General features: G+C 43.3%; 1 protein-coding gene across 1 annotated transcript in view; it reads left to right on the forward strand.

Annotated features, from left to right (window-relative positions):
- The window catches only part of NBAS (NBAS subunit of NRZ tethering complex), a 616,392-nt gene that overhangs the window by 405,084 nt on the left and 183,609 nt on the right, over nt 1–27,699 (forward strand). The window contains exon 42 of the mRNA XM_066597064.1: nt 14,579–14,689. Coding sequence (XP_066453161.1) covers nt 14,579–14,689 — 111 coding nt within the window. The remainder of the gene's footprint in view (nt 1–14,578; nt 14,690–27,699) is intronic.

Here is a 27,699-nt window from a genome sequence, read left to right on the forward strand (position 1 = left end):
TAGCTTTACAACAGCAGCTGCACTAACTCTTTCACATTTCTTCCCCCCCCATACCAAATTCTGCTATATTCAGCTACCAGCACTTTGAATCTGCCATCTGGGTGATCTCCACTGTCATCCAGTTAGAGTGAGCTGTGGAGACCGCCAACATGACAGAAAAACGTTCAGTTTGGTCTGAATTAGTTTGAACCTAATTGGCAGCTCATAAATCCTCTAAAACAAGCATTGAACACTATATAAGAGCCCTGAAATGGTGGTGGTGCTTCAAATTTGACCAAGGACAACATCTGCATGGAATCGAAAAAGCTCCATGCAGATGTTGTCTTTAGCCAGATTTGAACCTTGGATTCCATCACTGCAAGGCAACACTGCTAATCACTAAGCCACCACCATGTATATTACTTCTCTGGAGGAGGAGAAGGAGGAAGTGAAGGAAAAGAAGAACCACAAAGGCAACATACAAACTCCGAGCAGAGATTGTCCTTTGTCAGATTTAATTTTAAGACCCCAACACTGCAAGGCAACAGTGCTAATAACCAAGCCACCTTACTTCTCTGGAGAAGGATAGAAACAAGAAGAAAGACAAAGGCAACATATCAACTTTATGCAGATGTTGTACTTAGTCGGATTTAAACCTAGGATGCCTACACTGCAAGGCTGTAGTGTTAACTGAGCCACCATATTTCTTACTTCTCTGGATAAGGATAGGAAGGAGAAGAAGAAACACAAAGGCAACATACAAACTTTATGCAAATGTTGTTCTTGGTCAGGTTTAAACCTAGACCCCAAGAGCACCCCACCAAACTTAAAGGGGTTGTCTCGCGGCAGCAAGTGGGGGTATACACTTCTGTATGGCCATATTAATGCACTTTGTAATATACATCGTGCATTAATTATGAGCCATACAGAAGTTATTCACTTACCTGCTCCGTTGCTGGCGTCCCCATCGCCATGGATCCGTCTAAATTCGCTGTCTTCTGGCGTTTTTAGACGGGCGTGCGCAGTCCGGTCTTCTGCCTGGTGAATGGGGCCGCTCGTGCCGGAGAGCTGGTCCTGCGTCGTCATCGTAGCTCCGCCCCGTCACATGTGCCGATTCCAGCCAATCAGGAGGCTGGAATCGGCAATGGACCGCACAGAGCCCACGGTGCACCATGGGAGAAGACCCGCGGTGCATCGTGGGTGAAGATCCCGGCGGCCATCTTGGAGAAGGAAGAAAGAAGTCGTCGCAGAGCGGGGATTCGGGTAAGTAATATATATATATTTTTTTTTTTTAACCCAACCCTTGGGTTTGTCTCGCGCCGAACAGGGGGCCTATTGAAAAAAAAACAAAAAAAAAACGTTTCGCCGCGAGACAACCCCTTTAAATGGGTGCCCTTACTTTTTTACATTTTGCCAAGAAATGGCAGAATACATCAGACTGCCATGCATTTGGTACAAAGCCACAATGCAGAAAGGGGTGTGAAGGTCATCCGGAGTACATTCAGCTTGTATGCCAAGGTCTATCAGATACTTTAGGAATGCAGTCTGAAAAAATACATAAATATCTGATCACACAAAAGCCGAATTCCGTGGGATCACGTGACGGTGTCCCGGAATTAATCTTGCATACTGTGTGCCCTTTGCTAAGATGCGAAACATGACTGAATCAGTATCAAATAAATGATTGGGTTTGTACGGTATAATAATGTGTTTTTGTCATCAGGCTCTATGGGAACAACAAAGTGTGAAAGAGCCAATTATGGCATGCTGCTGATCTTTGAGATGGCCATGAATCATTTTTATAGTGTTTTTATATGCTTTTAATTAGACTTTTCAGCGTAAGAAGCTTCGTACGATGCATTGGTATGCAACGCGCCGCCTCGACCGCTCTTATGGGAAAAACATACAGAGTAAAGCATGCAATTGTGAAACCGCAGAGAGATCCTCTCTTTATTATGGCTAATGGGGGTTGGAGCATCTTGAAATGAAATGTGCCGGCTTTTTATTGAGCTGCTATGCATTATGTTTTGGAGATCTTATGACCCTGAGAACGACCACAAAGTTGCACAAGTAAATTTTATTAGCAAACTATGGATCCGCTGATTCATAATAATCAAGCTGCTCTCTTTAATGCTTGCATTTATTTAAGGGTATGTACACTTTTGCAACCTTTATTAGGCTGTTTTCACACTTCCATTAGGGGTCATTTCAGGATTTCTGCCTCTCCACTCCGTATTTGGAGGAGAGAAACTGAAGTAAAACTGAAAAAATGATCCACTTTTGTCAATGGGGTTTAAATAAAACGAAAAGATTTCCATTCCGTCAGGTCTCTGTTTCTTGTACGGAAAAATGGCGGTCTGCAGCATGATTTTTCCATCCAATAGAATGGAAATTTGATGGAATAGCAGCAAACTGAAGCCTTTCACTTGATTTTCCTTTTTTGGTGTTTTTTTTAAAACCCCATTGAGATCAGTGGGGAAGAAAACAGATCCTTTTTTTTTTTCAGTTTCTCTACTCCAAAAACGGAGCAGAGGGACAGAAACCCTGAACTGACACTAACACAGCCTAACTGTTCCTAAGTGTCTTAAAAAGTAAAGATGTGGTACTTTGCACCCGGGCAACTCCTGTAAGAAAATCTGTAAACTGTTCCTTCTAATGATGTCTGACAGTCGGTGCGCTCACTGGCCCAGGGTGTTTTTGATTGAAAGCCTCCGCCACTTCATATGAGCTTCTGTTACCGACGATCACGGTGATCTCAATTCTGCGCTAGGTTGTTAATGGCATCATCTGTTACTGGAATGACGTGTTTAGTGGTTTCCATCCACATAATTCAACATGTCATGTTGAGTATTAATACAATTATCATCCGTAACTTAAAAATGGTTGTAGATATTGGGGGAAAAATGACACTACCTATCAATGTCTGATGGAATTCTACCCTTAAATCTCGTATCCCATGACCCTCTTTCTATTGAAGTTGCATGGGCTCCACCAAGATAGTGATAGTCACCACCATAGTGCCAAAAAGTTTTCCCCCACCCATCTAAGTTTTTTTTATAAAGTTGCCTACTTTTATCCCGGGTGGCCCTGACCTTAAATGACCCTGTATATGATCTACTCTAGTAGGCTCTGCATGGTAAAAGTTTCCCCACAGTGGTTTTTTGAAAGGCAACTGAACTTTCAGCAAACTTCTAACGTGTCCAGAAGTTTCGACTGGTGAGGGTTTGGTGCTCAGACACACTCCGGTTGCTAAAATGAAGGGGCAGACATGTTCAAGCACTGTGCCCAGTTGCCCCTCCTCGGAGTGCTGCAGTGGCTCAGTAGGAAGACTTTGATTCTGTATACCACTCGCTGGTCACAGCTTGAAGTGGCACAGCACTCAGTTTAGCACTTTTGCTCCTTCATCTTAGTGAATGGTGGAGGACCGTCTCGGCATCAAAACTTCTAACATAGCAAGTTAGGTTTGCTGAAAGTTTAGTTCCCCTTTTATGTCAGATTAAAGGCGTTTTTCTGTATTGAACAACAGTGAAAGTTTTGTCTTTTGAAGTGTTTGGAGTCAGCAGAACCTGCTTAGTACCCAGGATGCTATTTGTCTAACACAAGTAGCTGGAAAAAAATGCCTGTAGGAGAAGAGCGTGACTGTCTTGTCTTGTCTGCTCTTGGCAGTTGGATATGTAAATCAATGCCCCCGTCTGACTTTTGAGTGACATGAACACATCTTTGTGTCCTTTCACGCTCCGCACTAGTTCAACACTATTTTTCAGCAGTGACATTTAGTGGCAGCATTAAATCCCGGGACGAGATGAATGTATTGAGAGAAGGGAGCGGGCAATGCTGTGTTTTATAGAACGTTTCAGAATTAAAAGAATAAAGTTTTGGATGAGCGTAGACATCCGATGGTACGCTGTGAGTGCAGTCAGTGGGGGGCCAGCCTGTTCCTCCTCTCCGCCATCGCTCTAGCAGAGTGTGCATGCAATCACATTGTCACTCAGGACTATTACTGAGCACGGTAATCGGAGCCTTTCAGAGCAAGTCACTTCATGGAAGACTCCTCACCTCTTTTTTTTTTTTGTGCCGAGCATTGCATTAGGGAAATAACTGGCATGCTTCCAGGATCTGCCTTTTCAATCTCATCCATTTGTGCGGAAGAAAAAAGAATTATATCAAAAATTGTAGTAGATGGTCTACACCTGATTTCCTTCAGATAGCTGACATCCCTGATCTGTTAGTCTTAAAGGGTGTGTTCACTTCTGCAAGTATTTTTCTAAATACTACAATGCATCTAATTATTAAAAATGGATCAGCTGTAACAGTCCTGATTAATTAATGGCCACCCATATGGCTTTTTACATTGTTGCATCACGATACTGACACTTGTCTATCATGCATGTAGAAACAGAGGCCTGGCTGTCTCATGATAGTCTGGCTCCAGCTATAACAACGAGGACCAGTCCCAGCCTCAATTGGGCTATATCATGTAAAGGTCTGAAAGAGTGATGGGATCATGGGGTCCCGATGGGTTTTTATGGCACTTGAAGGCTTGAAGATGGCTTCTGGGACTGTAATCTACGTTGGGCTATAGTACACTGCTATACTGAGGTATTGTGGTGTATTATACCAGCGATCTAATGTAGTGACATTGAAGTCCCATGGTGAGACAAATATAAAAAGTGAAAGAGTAAAAATTATAAGATGAAAATAGTCACAATCTCACTTTTCCCACTGAACTGTATCACAGATTTGGAATTGGCGCATTCGTGAAGACCAATGGAAAAAAAGGTAGTACATTATTTAAGCTACACGGTGCATGTCATTAAAAAAAATAGCTAATTTTGTATATCTCTCCTCACAAAAAATAGAGTTGAAAGGGATCAAAAAGTCATACAGAGATCACCAAATGATACCAATAAAAAAAAGTGTAACTCGTCCTGTGAATAAAAAGAAAAACCACACAATGCTCCATTGACAGGAAAAAAATTAGGGCTCTTTAAATGTGAGTCTCCTTTTTTTTTTTTTTTTTAAATGTTATAAAGTAGCACAATATTTAAAAAAAAGCATAAATTTGGTATTGATGTAATTTTACTGCCCAGAGAAGTAATTTGACATATATATATTTATAAGGCCCCGGTGTAGTGTAAAAAACAAGAACATGCCAAAATTGCAAATTTTGTTAACCTTGCCTTCAGGAAAAAAACAACAAAATAAACAGTGATCAAAAAGTTATATTTTGTCAGGAATGGGATAAATGAAAACTAGAGCTCATCACACAAAAAAAGCCCTTATAGAGTTCCACGGTGGAAAACTATAAATATTATGACTTTAGAATGTGGCAGCGCAAAAGCAAATTGTTAAAAAAAAGTGTCTTTAGTGTATAAAAATTGCAAAACATAAATTGCATAAGTTTGGTATTGCCGCATGCATACTGACCTGGAGAATAAAGTTTTTTTTACTGTGTGTGCTAAAAGCCATACATTATATGTACCCTAAAATAGTGCCATTAAATGACACTTTATTGTATGCAAGTTTATGGCTCTAGGTGTGCGATGACCAAACAACCTGAAAAAAATAATTGGTCGTTAGGGCCTAAAATGGGCCTGTCATTGGGGGGGTAAAAAAAAAAATCTTACACGTTTTGTATATACAGCTCCTATGCAGACTTATATGTCACCATAGTTGCAGGCTGCAAAGTAAGGGCGCATTCAGACGACCGTATATCGGCTGGGTTTTCATGCCCAGCTGATATATGGTGTCCCTCTCTGCAGGGGGAGGAGGCTGGAAGAGCCGGGAGCAGGGCTCTGAGCTCCCGCCCCCTCTGCCTCCTCTCCACCCACCTGCACTATTTTCAATGAAGAGAGGCGGGATGGGGGCGGAGCTAATTCCTGGAACTTGGCCCCGCTTCCGCTCCGCCTCCTCTCATTGCAAATAGTGCAGAGGGGCGGAGAGGGCGCGGGAGCTCAGAGCACTGCTCCCGGCTCTTCCAGCCTCCTCCCCCTGCAGAGAGAGACGCCATATATCGGCTGGCATGAACACCCGGCCGATATACAGTCGTCTGAATGCACCCTTACCCTGAAGGCTAATCTGGCAGTTATAGGTTACTTTTGCCTGTTCCTTCTGCTGTTACTAGATTAGCACAGAGTTTCTTTAAACTGTTTCTGTACTACCAGCCTGCACACAATTTTTTTGTTTTTTTTATAGTCTGCATACGAGCTTTAACCGAAACTGTTTTATCAACATTTTTTTTTAGAAAGTGTATATTTCATTTAGATTTTGTTCATCGACTGAACTTGGATTTCTGCTGCAGATTTGCATTCTGAAATGTTGTAGAGCTGCATATGAATTTCAGCTCTATTCTATAGGGCAAATCCATGTGCAGACACCAGACGCAGTTTGCAGGTCAAGAACTGACATGTCAAATCTTTTAATTTCCATGCAGCGGAGGGGCAGGAGCATTACAGATAAGGGTTATATAAAACAACCATAAGTAGGCGTGCGAGCATGAGTGTGTGTGCTGTAATAGAAGTGTGCGCTGTTTAAGTGTGTGACTTGAGATTAGTAACTTTAAATTCAGGGACTTTGGAAGGGTCACTTGTATTTATTTGCTGACTATTTAATTTTTTTTTTTTCATGCATTACTTTAATCTATCAATACAATCCCCATTTAGAATGTGTTCCATGAGTGATAGTGGTGTCAAGTGTAGACCTTGTGCTGTGTATGTGGTCCTTGAATAGCCGTTGGAGGGTGCATACTGCTGTGCGAGATGTGAGTGTGCAGCGTATTTGGAAGCTCGGATCCCGGATCTAAATGTGCAACTTGTAACACCGGGTTCCATTGGCATCATGGAAAAGAGTTTGTGCTCACTGAGCGGATGCTCACTGGGTTAGAGGCGGGGGTGGATGGTAGTTTGGGAGAGCAGGTATCTGTCTGGATGACAGTTAGGAGGGGTAGAGGGAAGAGATCCAGGGAGGCTAGTCCTGAACTGGCACATGCCAACAAGTTTGATTTGGGGAATACCATTAAAGGATTGGCAATGCAGCAGTATGAGATGCCCTCTTGCCACTATGGGGTGTCTACTCCAGTAAGGAGGGGAATAGGAGCACAGCGGAGGCTAGACAGGTCCTGGTTGTGGGGGACTGACAGGGCAATCTGCCACCAGAGTCATTGGATGGTGTGTTGTCTACCTGGTGCTCGAATTTGACACATCGCGGATCAGGTTGACAGATTACTCCAGACGCCATCACTCTGGAGCTCTGCTCCACTCTGGTCTATGACTTATTGAACTCGCATCAGTCTGCCATAGGTTGCATTCTATTTTCATTGTTCTGCGTTGGTATCAGTAGACAGCTACTCCCAGTCCTATAAGCTGTACTCCGCTGATAATGGGAGCGGAAGAGATGGATAATCTCATGAACCACTTCCTGCAATATGACGTACATTTAAGTCATGCAGCGTCGGGGTATGTATGAAGAGTCACGGGGCAACCTCTTTTCACACAGTGCGGGCATCTGCTGTTTATTACAGCAGCATTTAAATGCCCACATCAATAAAGTTTTAGTAATAGTAAAAAAAAAAAGTGTTAAAAGTTTAAATCACGCCCCTTTTGTCATATCTATAATAAAAAATCTAAATCTTAAAATAAAAATATATATTTGGTATCGATTAGAGATGAGCGAACGTACTCGGATAGGCACTACTCGTCCGAGTAATGTGCCCTATCCGAGTACCTCCCCGCTCGTGCTGAAAGGTTCGGGTGCCGGCACGGAGCGGGGAGCTGCAGGGGAGAGCGGGGAGGAACGGAGGGGAGATCTTTCTCTCCTTCTCTCCCGCCCGCTCTGCCCCGCTCCCCGCTGCGACTCACCTGTCAGCAGCGGCAGCTCCCGAACCTTTCAGCACGAGCGGGGAGGTACTCGGATAAAACACATTACTTGGACGAGTAGTGCCTATCCGAGTACGTTCGCTCATCTCTAGTATCGATGTGTCCACAAAAGTCCGATCTATCAAAGTAGTGCATCATTTACCCCGCACGGTGAACGTCGTCTGGAAATGCACTTTTTTTGGTTAACCTGTCTCCCAGAAAAAGTGCATTAAAAGCGATCAAAAAGTTGTATGTATTTCGAAATGGTACCTATGGAGATAGCTGCCTACGGAGATAGCGGTCTCCCTTAGTCCCATAGAAATAGTGAAGTGTAGAACGTTCTGACCGGAGTTGACAATCGGTAGTCGTCCACCAACGTGAGATTGAGAGCGACTTCTAATGAGTCTCTGCAGTCAGCCTTCCCCCGGCGTGGCAGACTGACATGACGATTGTTTGCAGACCAGTCTAATGTATGTAACAGTGTGTGCAGCTAATTGTTGGCTTATGAAACTGTGATTTGGCAGCTGAATGTGTTTCCATAAATGTTTCATTTAATGAGTCCTTGGATGTTGATGTGTTATGTTGTTAATTGCACCCAGACGCATCGCACCTCAGATCCAGAATTTATATCCTGTTAATGAGCGCACCAAGATCAAAGGTGATGGTGAGCGATGGCAAGGAAATTACAACAGAAGAATCAGACATCTCAAAGATCTAATTGTTTGTTTATACTCTCCAGGCAGATCCAAGCCAGTAGCTTATCTGGGAAACCTTCTTTGTAGTAGTTACAAGGAGACAGCAACAAAAGGAACCAGTGAATGCCATACCATACAGGTTGTCACTGTCATGTACCTGTGATCAGTCTCTTTCTCCTTATCTTTATCAAAAGGTTGATATTTTGTAAATGCATTGCATTACTGACCCCGAGTTACATCCTGTATTATACCTCAGAGCTGCACTCATTATTCTGCAGTCACTGGGTTACATACGTTACTTATCATGTACTGATCCTGAGTTATATAGTATCCTTAGCTATATAATGTTTTATACTTCAGAGCTGCACTCACTATTAGTAAAGTCACAATGTACATACACTACATTACTTATCCTGTACTGATCCTCAATTGCCGAAGTATTATTCTTCAGAGCTAAACTCACTATTCTACTGGTGGAGTCATTGTGTGCATATATTACTTATCCTATACTGATCCCGAGTAACATTCTGCATTATACTGTAGAGCTGAACTCACTAGTCTACCGGTGGAATTACTCACACATTACTTATCCTGTACTGATCCTGAGTTATATCCTGTATTATACTCCAGAGCTGCACTCACTATTCTGCTGGTCGAGTCATTGTGTACATACATTACATTACTTATCCTGTACTGATCCTGAGTTATATCTTGTATTATACTCCAGAGCTGCACTCACTATTCTGCTGGTGGAGTCACTGTGTGCATATATTACTTATCCTATACTGATCCTGAGTTACATTCTGCATTATACTGTAGAGCTGTACTCCCTAGTCTACCAGTGGAATCACTTGTACATTACTTATCCTGTACTAATGTTGAGTTATATCCTGCATTATACTTCAGAGCTGCACTCACAATTCTGCTGGTGCAGTCACTGAGTTACATACATTACTTATCATGCACTGATCTTTAGTTACATCATGTGTTATACTCCAGAGCTGCACTCACTATTCTGGCGGAGTCACTGTGTACAACATACATTACTTATCCTGTACTGATCCTGAGTTACATCCTGTATTCTACTCCAGAGCTGCACTCACTATTCTGCTGGTGTAGTCACTGTATATATATATATATATACATTATTATCCTGATGGCACTGTGGAGGAGTGCGCTGACAGCTGAAGACTTTGTATGTAATTGCTGTATTCTCTAAAATTCGCTGTAGGCATACTGCTGATTTCGAGTCAAAATCCGCCATTGCCGATTTTGACTGTGTTGATTGCAGAAATGGTGCGGAATGTTCCGCTGCTGACATTCCGCCCCATGTAAGCTTACCCTTTAACATTTTTTCAGTTGATGCATTGCATTTTTGAGTGTTTTTTTGTTTTATCTTTTACATATAGATATAGACACAGCATTTTTTTTAAACAGCCACCAATTAGTCTCTGCTTTCTGTTAAGGATTAACACAAACTGGCTACATTTAATTGTTTTCATTTAGAGTGGGATGTGTCCTATTTCTGGTGTATTTGCATTTATGGAAATAAGCTGTTAGAATGATTTTGCACTTTGTTTTTCCAATCTCACTGCTATTGTTGAACACTCCTGTATCAGCCATTTACAGTGCGTCCTATCCTCTGGGTAGGCAATGAATCTGTGCGATAGGAATACCCCTTAAGGCTGGGTCCACGCGGGGCGGATTCCCGACGGAAATCTCACGGTTTGGCCGCAGCAAAAAAACGCAAGATTTCCGCTGGAAGAACCGCTGCTTCAAAACCCGCGGCGGTTTTGAAGCGGCCTGGCCGCTTGCTCTTCCGCTGGGGCCGGCGCTCCCATAGAGGAGAGCGCAGCCGTAGCGGGGGAAAAAAAAATGAACATGCTGCTGTCGGCAAATCTGCCGGCTTAGCCGCAGCGGATTTGCCGTCCCGTGTGGACGAGATTTCTCAGAAATCTCGTCCACATGGCTGGCTAATCCCGGGATTAGCGGCCACAGGCAGATTTGCCGCGGCAAAATTTGACATGGAATTTCCGCGGCAAATCCGCCCCGTGTGAACCCTGCCCAAGACTGCTTTCACCTGGCTGAGAAAATGGCGCAAGATTTCTGCATTGCGAGATGCACAAATATGAACCCCATTCATTTGATTAGGGTCATGCACATGAGGCGCCGTGCCATGTCCTATCTTTGGTCGTTCCCTCGGAACTCCTCGCCCATTGGTTTCGATGGTGTCATAAAACACATCGCACGGCGTACAATGTGCACGCAAACAATTGGAAACACTTGCCGTTCTTCCACCGCGGCTTAAAGCCGTGCCGCAGGATCACAACTATACTAAAGTGATGGCAGGTGTTTTTGACATAAAAAACGCCTCGCATTCGCGGGTACCTTGCACGCTGGCGAGCGCGATATTGGGCAGCGTTTCACAACCCAATATCGCACTCGCCTGTGTGAAACTAGCCTAAAGGGGTTGTCCAGGGTTAGAAATACACGGCTGCTGTTATCCAAACACAGCGCCACCCGTGTTCATAGGGTTGTGTGAGGTATTGCAGTTTAGTGTCACTGAAGTGAATGGAAGCTGAGCTGCAATACCAGACACAACCCATGGACAAGGGTGGCGCTGTGTTTGGAAGAAAGCAGCCATGTTTTTATAACCCTGGACAACCCCTTTAAGGGGATGTAGCACGACACAAGGATTCAAAGAGCATCAAAGGGGAATACTATTATCATACACCATCCCTAGACATAACACAGTGTATTGGTTTTACAAAAAGATATTTTTTGGAATTGCTGACACTACAGAAATTCTAGGTCACATGATTGCATTTGCTGTAGTACTTTTTACTGTACTCTACAAATGTAGCAAAGTTTAACTTGAATGTGACAACTTTATGCAACAAGTTATATAAGCGCCACAAAAGCCATTGAAAAGTGATGGAAAAGCCAAATAAAGTGTTGGCCATCAGTAGGAATGCAGTAGCCAGCGCCCTGGCAGAGCTGTGTGATGGCAGAACCTTCCCCCCCGTACTATCTATACTCTACAACCAGCAAGCAATGAATGCAAAATCAATGTCCTCGTCCCTCAAAGAGCAAGAACAAACCCGTCCTTCTCTCAGGAAAATTAAATTTTACTTAAAAGAAAGCGGAGCGCGCCTGTGTACGAAGCTGAATGCTGGAAATGAAATGATTAAGCAGCCATCTAGGATAACATTTACTTAACTCACCCCCGGAGCTTCATTTCAAAATGTCAAATGTTTCCCGTCTCTTGCCGGTCGCAGTTGTGTGGGGTTTTTTCCCCACAATTTCCTTATTAATAAAGAAAAGTAGAAAAAATAAAACTGAAAATCAGCCGTAAGGTGCTAAAACGTGAGTGTTGCCAGATAATTGGCGGCTAATGTGCGGCGATGTTCATATGCAGGGAAATGGGTTGTTTAAAGGGGTTTTCCGGGCCCAAAATTGGAAATTCCGAAAAAGCTGAAATCGAGGAAGTTCAGCTAAGTAGCGACAGTCTGTGCCTTTTATCTGCCGGTCTGGACCCTCTTCTTCATCCCGTGCAGCCGCTGTGTGTACGTGTATCACTTCTGCAGTAAACACAGCAACAGTTAAATACAATTCCCAGAGCTTGTTTGCTGGCCAGCACTGTAGCTCCGCCCACAGGTCACAGGTCCTACAATCTATAGGTACCAACCTCCCTCTCATTCAGAGTGAAGGGAAATCCTGCTGAAGCCGACAGACCGCACCGTCCGGCAGTCTGAACTGCACATGAGCAATACAGCGCAGTGCTACTGCTCCTGTCCTCCCATCATGCACTGCTCACGGGGAGTTGGAGGCTGTGGACAGGGGAGGAAGTAGCAAATGCCGACAAGACATCAGAGGAAGTAGAGCTTTTTTTTTTAAGGCAGAGGGTCACGTGACCTAGATGGAAAATGCAGAAAGTAGCTAAACCTGGTACAGTGAGCCTATTACAACATGACTTATTGTGATGATGGACATCAGATTTTACAATGTTAGTCTGTGCTCGGAATACCCCTTTAAGGGAAAAGGGGAGGATGGTGTTACTATTAGTTTACATATTTTATCTGCATTTATGTTGTTAGGGCGAATAGTGATCATTTTTTACTGCCTGGAATAGATGAGCCATAAAGGAACTACATCACCCACATTTGTTTTTTATTATTGAGAGATGCTTTAGAGCAGCTTCATGGGCCATAGACACAATGGGCAGGAGAGAGCCATTTACTTGTATAGGAGACTGTTCTTGACCTGCTCTATGACCTGTGCAGGAAGGGGGAGTAGATAGTCACAGCTTATACCTATTGTGAATGTTAGATCCTGTAATCATGCATACAGGTGTTTAAGAACACAGTCGTCCCGTGTAAAGGTGCCTGAAGTATGATGACTGCTGCAAAGTTTTCTCTATAGGGCTGGAAGTATCAGCCTATTACACTGGTCAACAAATCAAAAAAGAAAATCTGTATCTTGTTTGGAAAGAGGTTGATTCAGCTAATTTTGGGGCGCTGAATTCAGTGGAAGAATCAGATTCTATCCATCACATCACATTTCTGAGATACGTAGCAGTATTACATAGACAATAATGCAGTATTGACAAATATTGTCTGGTTTTAAATACAAAAAAATAACACTCAGAACTCAATAATGTTTTTCTGGTATTTGTGACTGAAACTCAAAAAATACTGATATGCTGAGGAGAGAATGAAGGGAACTGCTTCATGCAGATTACAGCAAACACTAAACAGCTGTACAGATAGGCTCATGTCGGTAACCTTCCTGCTCAACTACATCGTTCTGCCATCTAGTGACCATTTTTAGAACTTTGTCCACTGTGTATTACATTCAATTAAAGAGTTTAGCTTCATCACTGATTTAATTTTATATAAATAATTCACTAGAAAATGGGCACAAAAACCTTTAAAAAAAAAAATGTTAAAAATCTAAATTACATAAAAACTAGAGATGAGCGAGCACGCTCGGTTAGGGCAATTACTCGAACGAGCGTCGCTTTTTTCGAGTAACTGACTACTCGTCCGGAAAGATTCAGGGGGCGGCAGGGGGGAGATCTCTCCCACCCACCCCCGCCGCCCGAATCTTTTTGGACGAGTAGGCAGTTTCTCGAAAAAAAGTGATGCTCGTTCGAGTAATTGCCCTAACCGAGCATGCCCGCTCATCTCTAATAAAAACTTTACATGATACATCATTTCTAAGGGTATTAGAATTCATATATTGCACACCAGATGTTTAACTAAAAGAAAATGATTTATATAATAAAGGCATTTTCCCATTAATGATATATACTCCTTACCGTAGGATAGGGAATAAACATCTCATACCCCAGGCCAGCAGTTGGAACCAGCAGTCAGTCATTTGTCCCCTTCCTGTGGATATGGGATAATGGTGGTTAGAGTACAATCACATCTGGCGGATTTGCTGCAGATTTTTTGCAGTGGAAAAATCTAGCAAAATCTATATCAAAATCCGCACTTGGTGCAAATTTTTCTCGGGTCTACAGTGGATTTCACTTTTTTGAGGCAGATTTTAGTGCAGTTTTGCTGTGGATTTTTTTGAGCTGTGAAAAATCTGCAGCAAATCTACAATGTGTGAACGCACCCTTAATGAGAAAACCCCCTTAAAATCTAAGCACGTACTTCATGCTGCCATCACAGCCTCATTTCTTGATTTTTGGAAGAAACGGTGCCACTATTGCCCATTGGCTGTTTCTGGCATTGTAACTTCTCCCCATTGAAGTCAGTCTGGCTTAGTTGCTTGTAACACATCCCATGGTCAGGAGCTGCACTGTTTCTAGCAGGGCTGTGGAATTGGTAAGCCCAACTTCTGACTTTAACTCCAGCTCCGACTCCTTCATAAATTGCTCATGTATAACAATAGCAAATGGCAGTAATAAAAGGGTTACATCCATTAATTAAATATTTTAATTGGATTACAGAGTTGTAGTCGTCACATTTCTCCCCTCCTCTTTCTAGAAAGATTTGCATTGAAAGCCTAATGTTTCTTTCCTTTTCCCTTTTTGTCCAGGACTCTTGAAGAGAACGTGTACACGATTTCGCTCTCCCTGGCTCAGCGGTACAAAGTGCCTCTTTGGGAGGTTTACATGACGCACCTGGAGTACTTGTTCTGTGACAGTGGGTGCGTATTCCACTTTTAGTTTTTATTTATACCTCATTTATTGCTTTTGGATAGTTGTTGGTTTATAAACTCCTTCTATGTTGATTATTGTTTGAGAATTGCAGTCCAACATACCGGTATCATGTACAATTTGGTGTGCTCATCTAAAAGTGGAGTTTCAATGGAATACAGTCTAAATGAACATAATAAGTTCAACAACTTTGTACATACAAAGAGGACCTGTGATGTCGTAAAGACGGCCAGAGCATCATGTCATAAAGATGGCTGGACCATTGTCCTTTAAGAGAACCTGTCATGTTGTAAAGACAGCCAGGGCATTGTCCTTAAAGAGGACCTGCTATGTTATAAAGTCGGCCGGAGCATTGTCCTAAAAGAGGAACTTTCATGTCAAAAAGATGGCCGGACCATTGTCCTTAAAGAGAACCTGTCATGTTGTAAAGACAGCCAGGGCATTGTTCTTAAAGAGGACCTGCTATGTCATAAAGACGGCCGGAGCTTTGTCCTTAAGGAGGACCTCTGATGTCACAAAAGATGGCCAGAGCATTGTCCTAAAGGGAGACATGTCATAAAGACATCCAGTGCATTGTCCTTAAAGAGGACCTGCGTGTCATAAAGACGGCCAGAGCATTGTCCTTAAAGAGGACCTTCGTGTCATAAAGACATCCAGTGCATTGTCCTTAAAGAGGACCTTCGTGTCATAAAGACGGCCGGAGCATTGTCCTTAAAGAGGACATGTCATGTCATAAAGACGGCCGGAGCATTGTTCTTAAAGAGGACCTCTGATGTTCTAAAAATGTCTGAAGCACTGTCCTTAAAGAGGACCTCCGTGTCATAAAGACGACCGGAGCAATGCTTTTAAAGCGGACCCCCGTGTCATAAAGACGGCAGGAGCATTGTCACTGTCATATTGATGCTGCCCTTGGCGGGGTGTGCACTCTAGTGCCGCAGTTCAACAGTGCCAGCTACACCATGCTGTCCGTAGGTTTTTATGGACTGGGTATTGCTGTTAAATTGGTTTAAAAGACATGGATAGATGTGAGATAAAGTCTAATTAATTAACACATTAGTAACTACATGTGTTACATACATGAAAGTGTATAAAAGAAGCCAGAAGCAAGGACAGGACCATCTCCCTGATTAAGGAAAAAGTAATTTGCAAAACGCGTTGGACCTGGTGCATTGAGGCTGCCGTATCTGGAATGTGACGTCACACAGAAGCTGCCTACTGTTTGATACATGGGAATATGAGACGCTACTGGCTGGAGCATGCCCCCATCTACTAGGACTTTGCACTTTATTGAACGCAACTGGAGTAGAACTTCAAATAGGAGGAGTATTTACTTGGAACTTTAATTATCTGACAGAAGCCCAGTATAATACCAATACATTGGCACTGCCAGAGCCGGGATAGGAACCAGCTGTGTGCAATTACCTTCGTACTGATGCTCTCTCCAATGGGCATGCCTATTAGATGGTACTTGCACCTTGTGCGGCCAACATTTATATCTGCTAAACCTGTAGGGGGATTCCGGTATTGGTCATTTGGCTATCTAATCGATGCATACAGTGAAGCGTGGTTGTTTTTAGTTTTCTATCTGTGTGGTTTTTACAGAGGTGGTATTCACATGGTCGAGAGCAAGTTGTGCCCAACGTTCTTGTGTGCAACTCACATTGCACAACACACAGGTACCGTGTGTGTGTACTGTGCAATGGGTGGCGCATCACACATTATATGCCCCATTCTTCTGTCCATGTCCAAGATAGAATGTTCTATCCATCTTGGACATGGACAGAAGTCACGCGAGACTATCCATTGTGTGAATATGGCTTTCTACAGGCTTGATCGTAGACGGGCAGCTATATATTTCTCAGGTTTCTCTCCTTGATGGAGTGACAGGAAGAGTATTGCCTTCAGGCTGATTAATTAACTTAGCCAGAAAGTGGATATTGAAGGATCAGCTAAGAGAACAGTAGCTAGTCTGCCTGGGGACACAGAAAGCTTGTCTGTGTGACACCAGGCAGACTTTATCAGCTGATAGAGCTACTTTCCATATAGTTATTGCTAGACAGACAATGATTTGATTTTGTTTCTGCGTTTTATTTTTGTTTGGCTTGCAACCTTTTTAATAAATCTGACCAAGTGTCTGCTGAAACCTGTGGCTTGGCTTTACACTTGGTTGTAAGTGAAAAGTGTCCTCTGACCGCAACAGAGGTGATCCCAAACTCAGATCTCACAACTGAGAGACAAAAACAACTTCCAACGCACTTATGGGGTTTAGTTCATCATTTTGTTCCTACAGCTCCCTTTTCAATGACACATTTTAGTATAAAATACTTAACTATAATAACATAGTATGCTACGTTGAGAAAAGGTAAATGTCCATCTAGTTCAGCCTATTTCCACCCCTCCATGTTGATCCAAAGGCAGAAGGCCATTTACCGCAACCTGGGGGAGAAAATTCCTTCCTGACTCCATGATGGCAGTGGATCAACACTCTTTAGAGAAGGTTCCTTCCACTCCCAAGTCGGTAGTCGAAAGATTTCCCCATCAACAACCCATTTGACTATGTATTGTTTATATCCTGTAATATCCTTGTGCTCTTAAAAGATGTCTAGTCTCCACTTAAACTCCTCTATGGATTTTGCCATCACCATGTCCTCAGGCAGAGTGCTCCACAGTCTGACTGCTCTTACAGTAAAGAACCCCCTTCTGTTTTGGTGATGAAACCTGCTTTCCTCTAGACGTAGCGGATGCCCTCTTGTTACCGTCGCAGTCCTGGGTATAAACAGATCATGGAGAGATCCTTGTATTGTCCCCTCATGTATTTATACATGGTTATTTGATCACCCCTTAGCCTCTTTTTTCCAGGGTAAATAATCCTAATTTGGATAGCCTCTCTGGGTATTCCAGTCCTCCCATTCCATGTATTAGTTTAGTTGCCTTCTTTGAACCCCCTCGAGTACTGCAACATCTTTCCTAAGCATCAATGTCCAGAAGTGTACACAGTATTCCATGTGAGGCCTGACAAGTGCCTTATATACTGGAAGAAGGATGTTCTCGTCTCTCGCCCCTGTACCTCTTTTAATACACCCCAAGACTTTATTTGCTTTTGCAGCAGCTGACTGGCATTGACTGCTCCACTTAAGTCTACAATCAACTAGTAGTACCCCAAGGTCTTTCTCCATATCACTTTTCCCTAGCGTTCTCCTCTTTCGTCTTCTAGCATGCAGAGGCATCTGATGTATAGAAGTCATCATATCCTGTGACCACTTCAGTAAATGCATCTTTGTGTACTCCAATGGCGATGGTCCAGACAAGGAGTCAAATTCTTTCTGCGCAACATAATACACCACAGACTGCAAATACAGTGCGCCCCTTTCAGTTGATCACGCACCACTGCGCCTTTCTTCCAAAGCCGGAAAAAACACCGTAATGTAAAGAGGTCTCATTCTATACTGATGATGTAGATTTTCTGCTTACTGTGAAGTATTCTTCCCAAATAAAGAGACAGAGATTTATAACTTGCTAAGGAACAAACCAAAGAGTAACATAAAGCTCCTTCCCCAGAATAGCACAGCGGCTCCTTGCCTTTCATCTTTATCTGTGCATGCTTTCATGGTCAGCACTCCTGGGATGCTTTAGCATTCTGCCATCGCTGCTCTTCCAAGAAGTTCTACATAGAGACTACAGAGGGTGACTCTCTGGGGATGCTAATACAGAGCACGCTATTCATCCGGTAATATGGTACCGAGAGCAAAGTAGAAGTTAGGAGATTTAGAGAAAATAACAGGTATAAAGACACATGAATTACTGATGGTTGTCATGTAATGTCATACAAAAACACGTGACGCTTATCACCGTCCATTATCATCCTTATCTCTCTAAATGTTGACAGAGTCTTGCTTTGGGACTCTCAAACTTTGTATGTAGTAATGGTAGAGGTGAATCTAAAAAACTTTGAAATATATCTTGTCAGAGAAAAATACTTCTTTCTAATCTTATGAGGCTCCTCTCCTCCACTCTGAAAAACTGCTAAAATCTGTCTTGGTGAATAGGAAGAGTTAACAGCTCACTGACAGATCACATTACATGCTGCCCATAAAAGTATATGAAAAGGGGGGAAGGAGGAGGAGCCAACTAGGGAGGCAGTAGCAGAGAGGCTCACACAAAGTGACTGCTGCAGCTAATAGTAAGCGTTTTATTGTCCTCCTTGCTGTGCTGCTTCTTTGTATGTTGGCTCCTTCACACGGATTTATCTTTGTAGCGTATTCCGCATGCGGGTTTTAATCACGGAATATGCTGTACTAATTTTCCATAGGCTCCCATGTTGCTGATCACACACATTGCGCAAAATACATGCGCAGTAAAGATTACAGCATGCACTATCTTGGCGCGTGTTACGAGCGCATGCATGCCAAGATAGTACATGGTGATTGGTGGCCCACAGCAAGTTTTTTCTGCATGCCACACAACTGTCAAATGCGGGCGGCATGCAGCGAAATACCCTTGTGTGAAGCCTCCCTATAAGAGATAAGTAGGTGAGCAAGATCTCCTCTTTGCTGTGTGCTGTATATAGCAGCAAATATCCACCCACCAGCTCAGGGAAAACTGAGAATTAAAGTTGCAAAGAGAAAAACTAGTGAAAAACGCCAGGTGCAAGTCGTATAGTGGCTAGAATAGTGTTATTTCTCATGTATACAAACTACAGATTATCCACTGGCTGCGTCTGGTATTGCCACTCAGCGCCATTTAGTTGAATTCTGCAATACCCATTGGCCTTTTATGGGGGAAAAAGAAGCAAATGCCTTTTTCTCATCTTGGATAACCCATGTAATCTCCTTTTTAGTATTTATTGGAGCTTTTGCTCTCCTTTTCCTTTTGGAACAGCAAAATGGAACCCCATAGAGAAGTTATATAAAGTTTACAATTATACTTTTAGTACAATTCTTGCTAAGGGCAAAAATCCTGCTAGGTGTGAACAGGGCCCTTCATCTCCGATAGTTTCCGGACACAGTAGCTCACTCACTGGCACAGTCACTTTGTTTTCAAGTTTCCACCTTTATCGGCATGTTTTATATGCAGAGACAGCTGAGAGATGTTCTGAAAGTCTTGAGCCGTCCATTAATCTGTTATCTTAACTTCTTCCGTCTTGCCGCCCCCCTTCATTTAATATCCGCTAATCATTCTCCGAAGCCGAGACTTCTGCAGATCATTACAATTTTCATCCCTCTTTAATATTAGATTAATCCCGTTGAGCCGTGTGTAAATCATGTCCATCCAGCCTCATCTATTCTCGCTTTTCTCTCCGCTTTCTAATTTCTCCGGCTTCCTCTTGTTTGTTTTAGGTCATTTCTCAGCCAGAGCTTCTCCTTCTCTTATGAGGACTTTGTTTTGTCAGCTTCCTGCTTTCTTCCTGCCTTCTAATGTAAAGGAAGAATCCTTGTAGATATGTCACAGGAGCCGCTTCCTCTTCCATCCTTTTCAAAGGCAGATATTCATTAATGACCACAGAAAGCATTTGCCCGGTCCGCCGTTTCTGCTGATAAATTGGCCTTGTGCCTGGCCGATCGGAATTATCAAGGGGAGCCCGGTATCCGCCATTCTCTTTGAAGTATGATGTTCTACAGACGAGCCGGTCAGTTCACAACCTGTTGTTTGGCACCACTTGCCAACAAACGCATCTCCCAAGATGAGCCACTCTTCCACTGACCAGTACAAAAGGGCATGAGCTACCGGCACCCACAGTGCAAGATGAAGACGGGCCCAGCTCGTTAACCCCCAACAATGTTACCGTATGTTATGACATGTCGTAGGATTTTCCAAAGTGCAAAACTCCTTGATATTCCTTCCGCAAGAGATTGAATCGTTATAAGGCCAGCTGGTAAATGTTAAACACAGGGGCTTCGCTTTCTGTAATTTCTTTAAAGGGAGCCTGTGATCAGTTTTAAGGATATCAAACCACACACAACTATAGAATATTGCAGCTCAAAAACTTTGTCATTGCTCCTTAGTACAGCATACCTGCAGAATTCGTGTTTCTAAATTTCCCGTGCCGGGTGTAAATGATGGAGACCGGGCCAATGGGGCAGGCCACACCGTCTCCACCGGCTGTAGCATTTCCCATTAACCCCTCTATACTGCTGTGATATGGATGATGTTCTAGATCTCATCCATTACTTGTATGCCCTAGACTCATGGTTTGGATCTTGTAACAGTCCTACCATGTTTGACCAGCCTTGGCCTTGCATGGTGGATTGGTTGTGTTCAAATGTCATTGCGCCATTGATAACTTTACACTAGTTCCTTTTCCCTGTTTTTGTCGAATTTACTAGTTTTTGGAAGGATTGATGCACTGTTACAGAATACCTCTACGATTTGGTCTTTGTACGACGATGCTCTAGTCATTATCATTCGAAGAAAGGAGCTGCTTCTCCGAGGATTTTGGATCAGCCTTCAGAGTCACTTCGTGTTCCCAGATAGCTGTTGGGTCTTCATACTTGTTATTTCTTCTGTAGATTTCTGAATGGTCATTCTAACAGAGTAATTTAATTGAAGTGCAAATGAAGACATTGCTGGCATGCTAAGCATAATTTAATCAGAGAAGAATTACCTGGATTCATCATCTATTAAAGTAAATCTTAAAGATTGGCTCTCACGGATCCTCGGACGAATTACACTTAAATCAAGGCAAGTTGCTCATATACAGTCGAAATGAACACTTCATCATTACATATCGCTGGGCCCTGGAGGAATCCATTTCCTTTTAAGAAAAGGAAAATTAGAAATGAGAAAACGAAATGACATTTGTGACATCTCAAGACATCCCATTATTCAGAGGGACTCGTACAGCCCGGCTCACATTGTGCATCTGCCAGAAAACAGCTGCTTAGGCCTGCATGGGAATAGAAAAGCTGAAATAGCAGCATTGCCGATGGACCCCAGTGACTATAGGGGGGTCTTTTGGGTTTCAGTCATAGTGTCTGTCAGATAAAATAGCGCAATAGACTGCTTTTTGTAATGAAATCTGCAACGGAGGCTTCAACATAGATGTACTCACAGCTTTAGCTGCTATTAGTGGGAGAACGGTTTGGTGATTACTCAATGGGGGCTGTCTGGTTTAGAAATTTCACGTTCGCCCTTCAAGGACATTCATGGCTTTCATTTAGTAACTAGAACAGAGAGTGTCTATAAAGTTTCTCTCTTTCTGGTGAATCTGTGTGTTACACCCCATTAATTTATTGGGTACCATGTAATGCTTAAAGTGACCCTCCCACCCTGGACAGACAAAGATGGCCTCCCCTTCCCTGACTACCTAATGTACAATATGGAGAGCAGGAAAACGGAAACTACTGGCTGAATGGATCCATCTTAGAATGGAATTGAACAGACCCTGTTGAATATGAGGTCTGTGTGGGTTTTGTTTGGCCAACTGGTGTGCAGCGCTATTTCGTCTTGTATTTTAATGGAAATCTGCAATGGAGCCTCCAACGCTTACGTGAATAAGGCCTTACATTTTCGTGATTCGAGCAGTACAATATACAACTGGTGTATTATTTTTTTCTTTTTACATATTGCTACATAACCCGGTCAGCAGCCTGGCTTGCGACTAATGGTTCCCATGGGATTGATAGAACTGTTGATAAACGCCAATTGGTGCTATGCCTAAACGAACCCCATCGGGTGAGGGAGCATTTATCTGGGGTTAGACCAATACGAAACCTAGAAGAACCTTCAACCTCCAAGTAAACCGTTCTGTGCCTGAGTTTCTAAGGGTCCTTTTAGACGAGCCAAATCTCATTTGAACGAGCGATTGAGGGCACCGTTAACTCGTTCACATTCGTTCAGCCTGTTTAGACAGGAAATGCATCGTTGGCTTGTTTCAAATGAGAATCATTCAGTCCCCGTATAAGCCAATGCAAGAACTGTACGATTGCTGTTTAACGCATTAAGGACCAAGCACCGTAAAGTTACGGCGCTTGGTACTGGGCTTTAACACCAGCCAATAGTAAAAATATGGCGGGGGATTAAAGCCCCTGTTCTGCAATCAATCGGAAGCAGGGCAGGCCGTCAGCTGTTAGTAACAGCTGAGAATCCGAAGGAGGAGGCAGGAGTGGTTTTTAACCCCTTCTGCCTTCTCCCTTTTCCTTTCTCTAGTACACAGCGCTCAATGAGCTGTATGTACTAACAAGTGAAAGTGGAAGTATAGCTTCCACTACAAGAACTGGCGATCACGTGATCGCCAGGATTCCCTTGCACAGCACAGCTACAGGGTTCCAGCTGTTCTTGATCAGCTCTGTCAGTGACTATTGTCACTCCAGGGGATGTTTCCCATGTAACTGGGGCTCTTATGGATGCGGCTCCTATGGATGCCCCAGTTACAGAGGGAAAGTGTGTAATAAAAAAAACATGTGAATGTCCCCCAGAGGTCTTATATGTAATCATGGGGGACATAGATAGTCTAAATAATTATTACATAAGTAAAGCAAAATTCACAGAATAAAATAAAAATATATACATAAAAAGGGAAAATAACCCAAAGCCAGAGCCAACCAACAACATCGTCGTATTCGGCCTGTAATCCGAAACCGTGCATATCATATATATCAAACCGTCCGAAACAAAATGAGGAACCCTTGCCCATGATTTATTTTAGCGTAAATATACTAATTACAAAAGAGGAAGCTGTCAAGTTGACAGGCTCCTGCACCAATTGTCCAGGTGTGCCTTCAATAGCATGCACCTAATCCCTAGATTGCTCCGGATGCACAGGAAGAGCGTCGTCGGAATGGCCCAGGGTACGAGACCACGGGCATAAAGTTAAATTTTAAAAAAAGGTGTAAAGAAAAAAAAAAAAAAATATATATATATATATATATATATATATATATATATAATATATATATATATATATTTTTTTTTTTCCATTAAGTACTTAATAAAGTAGGCACAGACTTCTGAAACGCATTGAAGATCTCTTTACTATGTATACAAAAAAATATATTTTTTAGGTTTTTACCCCTATTAGAACTAAAAAGGGGAAAAGAGATCAGTGAAAAATATAATAAAAAAAACAGCCTTATATGTTGCCAGGAAAAAAACATTGAAAAATAATTTTGGTAGCTGGAAGAAAAAAAATAGGGCAGTTAAACCACCTCCGGGGGAAAATCCCTAAAAATTGGCTGGTCCTTAAAGGGGTTGTCCCGCCACAGCAAGTGGGGTTAAACACTTCTGTATGGCCATATTAATGCACTTTGTAATATACATCGTGCATTAAATATTGGCCATACAGAAGTTATACACTTACCCCCTCCGGTGCTGGCGTCCCCGTCTCCATGGCGACGATCAAACTTATCCTCTGGTTGCAAGAACAGTCGCGCTTGCGCACTGAAGATTCCTCTTCTGGATGGTCCGGGCTCACGACCTGCGTCCTGGCTCCTCCGCCCCCATCACCACGTAGCTCCGCCCCCGTCACGTGGTGCCGATCAGCCAATGAGGTGGCTGTAATCGGCAGTGGAGCTCAGACTGGAGAAGAACATCCACGGTGCACCATGGGAGAAGACCGGCAGTGCACCATGGGAGAAGACCAGCGGTGCACCTTGGGAAATGACGGCGGCCATCTTGGAATAAGATTTTTATAACTTCATGAAACAGCTTCATGGTGAGTAGAAACGCTCTAAAAAAACGTATTACATGGGTAGTTTGTGATGCTTGCTTAACATGGGGGACAGGGGTATGAAAATGTTTTCGTTTTGGCCGCGGGACAACCCCTTTAAGGTACAAATCAGCATGGTCCTTAAGGGGTTAAACCAAACAATCAGCAAACGAGCCAATCATAGTATTTATGCCTTCATATAATGAATGACCAGCAGAAAGCAAACAATTCCCATTCATCGTTGGCTTTCGCTCCTTTGAAATATTTTTTTAAAGAGCATGTTTTACATCTGAAAGCCCCCTTAGGGTGGACACCCACTTGTGGTTTTTTTGCGTGTTTTTTTCACGCGATATCGCTGCATTTTTTCACGCGATTGTCAATGCGATGCGTTTTTTAAATTCGAAAGCCCCATTGACAGTGATGTTAAAAAAAATGCAGCGATATCGCAGCATTTAAAAAACGTGCAGGAAAACCGCCAGTGAGTGTCCACCCTAATAAAATGTGCAACTCTCCTAAATGCGGGCGGCGAGGAGAGGTCAGAGGTTATACAGCCGCGGATGGTATCATTTTATATATAATCCCCCTATCTATATGATCAGAAGGCGGTTTCCCTGTAAACTGTATTTTCAGCCTCCCTTACGGAAACCCCGTGCCTGCCGGCTGCTTCTGTCTTGCGGTCTAACACATAAGCCGGGAATCTATTACCGTACAATCTGTGTACAAGAATCAATAAGCGCTACAACCCTCCACCTAAATCACTTTTATTTCCTAAATATTTAATTAACACGGCTCGCTTGTAAGGCTCAGTCTTCCATATCTAAGGCATGATGCCCATTGCAGATGTAGAAGTGCCGTGAATCACTGGCCAACTCATCCCGGCAAATCGGAGGCAGGAAATACAACGCCGTGGGATTCTATCTGAAAACATTAACGCTTTGTTTTAAGTTGGGTAAAAGTTTTATCCATCCATCCATACTTTTTAAAAGGAATTAACCCCTTCCTGATCCTGACCCTTTTTCATTTTTTTTTTCCAAAAATTCATAATTTTTTTATATCTTTTCTTCCGGTGACATCGCTACATGCAGGCTTGTTTTTTTGCATGACGAGTTATTTTTAGAAAGGAACTATTTAATGTGCTGAAGAAGTTCTAAAAAATCTCTAAGTGGGGCGAAATGATGGGGAAAAAAAATTTGCTCCAGGGGTTGCCTCTAGGGTGCCCACCGTTCGGTAAAAATGTAATATTTATGAGAATAAATATGTCCAGCCGCACTCCAAAGAGTGCATAATTCTATAAAGAGGGGAAAGCAGAATAAAATAAGGCCTCATGTCCACGGGGAAAATCAGGCCCACTGTGGATTCTTCATGTAGAATCCGTAGCGGGTCCCTCCTGCCCCGCGGACATGAGCGCTGAAAAATAAGAATAAACTCACCTCTCCGGACGCTGCGGGTTTTCCTTCCTTCCCGGCCGGATCTTCTTTCTTCGGCCCGGCGGATGTGCTCGGCACGCCAACAGCGTGCCGCACGCATGCGCTGGGCCGATGAAAGAAGATCCAGCTGGGAAGGAAGGAAGACCTGCAGCATCCAGGACAGGTCAGTTTTAATTATGGTGCGGGTGTTCCGCCAATCCGGACGGCTTCCATAGGCTTCAATAGAAGCCTGCGGGAGACCTGCACTAAAATGAAGCATGTCCGGATTTTTTCCCGCACGTGGATCCGCGCCTGACGGGAAAAATGACATCCACAGGTATTTAACTACCTGTGAGTGTCCATTGCATCCTTATGGGGCGCAGATCCGCGTGCAGAAAAAACGCTGCGGATTTTAAATAGTAATTTACCCGTGGACATGAGGCCTCATGTCCACTTAAAAAATACAATCCGCGCAGAATCTGCGGATTTGCTTTAAATGGTATTTTTTGCATGCAGATATCCGCACACATTGCTATCAATGTGATAGCAATGTTGCCGATCCGCGCGGAATCCGCGGTAAAATGGAGCACGCCACGGTTTTTCTCCCATGCGTGAAAAACGCAATTCTTTTAAAATGCCATCCGCGGGTGCAAAAATCAATTTAATGGACCGCGGATGGCCAATGATTCCCTATGGGCAAAAATCTGCAGCGGGATCCGCAATTCCATTTAGCTAGTGGACATGAGGCCTTAGAGTTGGAATCACCTGGTGACGGGAAGCCATCCAGTTGGCAGACTCTGGCACTCTGGCAATAGCATGCACCTAATCCCTATACTGTTCCGGATGCTCAGGGAGAGTGTCGTCAGAATGGCCCAGGGTACGAGACCACGGGCATAGAGTTAAATTTAAAAAAAAAGGTGTAATAAAAAATACATTTTTTTCCCATTAAGTACTTAAAGGGGTTGTCCCGCGGCAGCAAGTGGGTCTACACACTTCTGTATGGCCATATTAATGCACTTTGTAATGTACATTGTGCATTAATTTTAAGCCATACAGAAGTTATAAGAAGTTATTCACTTACCTGCTCCGTTGCTGGCGTCCTCGTTTCCATGGAGCCGACTAATTTTCGCCGTCTAATGGCCAAATTAGCCGCGCTTGCGCAGTCCGGGTCTTCTTCTTTCCTCAATGGGGCCGCTCGTGCTGGATGCCGGCTCCTTGTAGCTCCGCCCCGTCACGTGCCGATTCCATCCAATCAGGAGGCTGGAATCGGCAATGGACCGCACAGAAGCCCTGCGGTCCACCGAGTGAGAAGATCCCGGCGGCCATCTTCAGCAGGTAAGTAAGAAGTCACCGGAGCGCGGGGAAAAAAAAAAAAACCCCGTTTCGGCGCGGGACAACCCCTTTAATAAAGTGGGCACACACCTCCGAAACGCGTTGAAGGTCTCTTTACTATGTATACAATGGATGTCTGTATAGAATAAAAGTCTCCAAAAAAAATTACCCCAAACTCCCTCTTGGTGATTCATTGCAAGGCGACCCTGAATATTGAGGAGCCCTGTTGGACCCCATGGTCTCCTCTGAAGGACACGGTTTGTATCCTAGCACAGCCACTGGTACCATTGTCTTTACACTCCATTGTATTAGTTATATTTATGCTAGGGGTAAGATTATACTTTTTATTTATGTCGTGCTGCTTAGAATAAAATCTAATGCCTTTAGTGCATGTGACCAGAGGTTTTGTACCTGTGCAACCTCTTTAACCCCTTCCCGACACACACGGCTATGTATGTCCCCACTGCACAGACCCCGTGCGGTCAGGATGTATATAGACATCCCCAGCATATGCTTTATATGCAGCGGGCTCAGCAGCAATCATGATTTGAGAACTCCGATTGTGGCGATTAACCCTTTATACTCTTTTTCACGCGGATCCGCATGTGGAATTTTGATG

The sequence above is a fragment of the Eleutherodactylus coqui genome, chromosome 1 (assembly GCF_035609145.1).
Source record: "Eleutherodactylus coqui strain aEleCoq1 chromosome 1, aEleCoq1.hap1, whole genome shotgun sequence".
In the NCBI taxonomy this organism is placed as follows: Eukaryota; Metazoa; Chordata; class Amphibia; order Anura; family Eleutherodactylidae; genus Eleutherodactylus; species Eleutherodactylus coqui.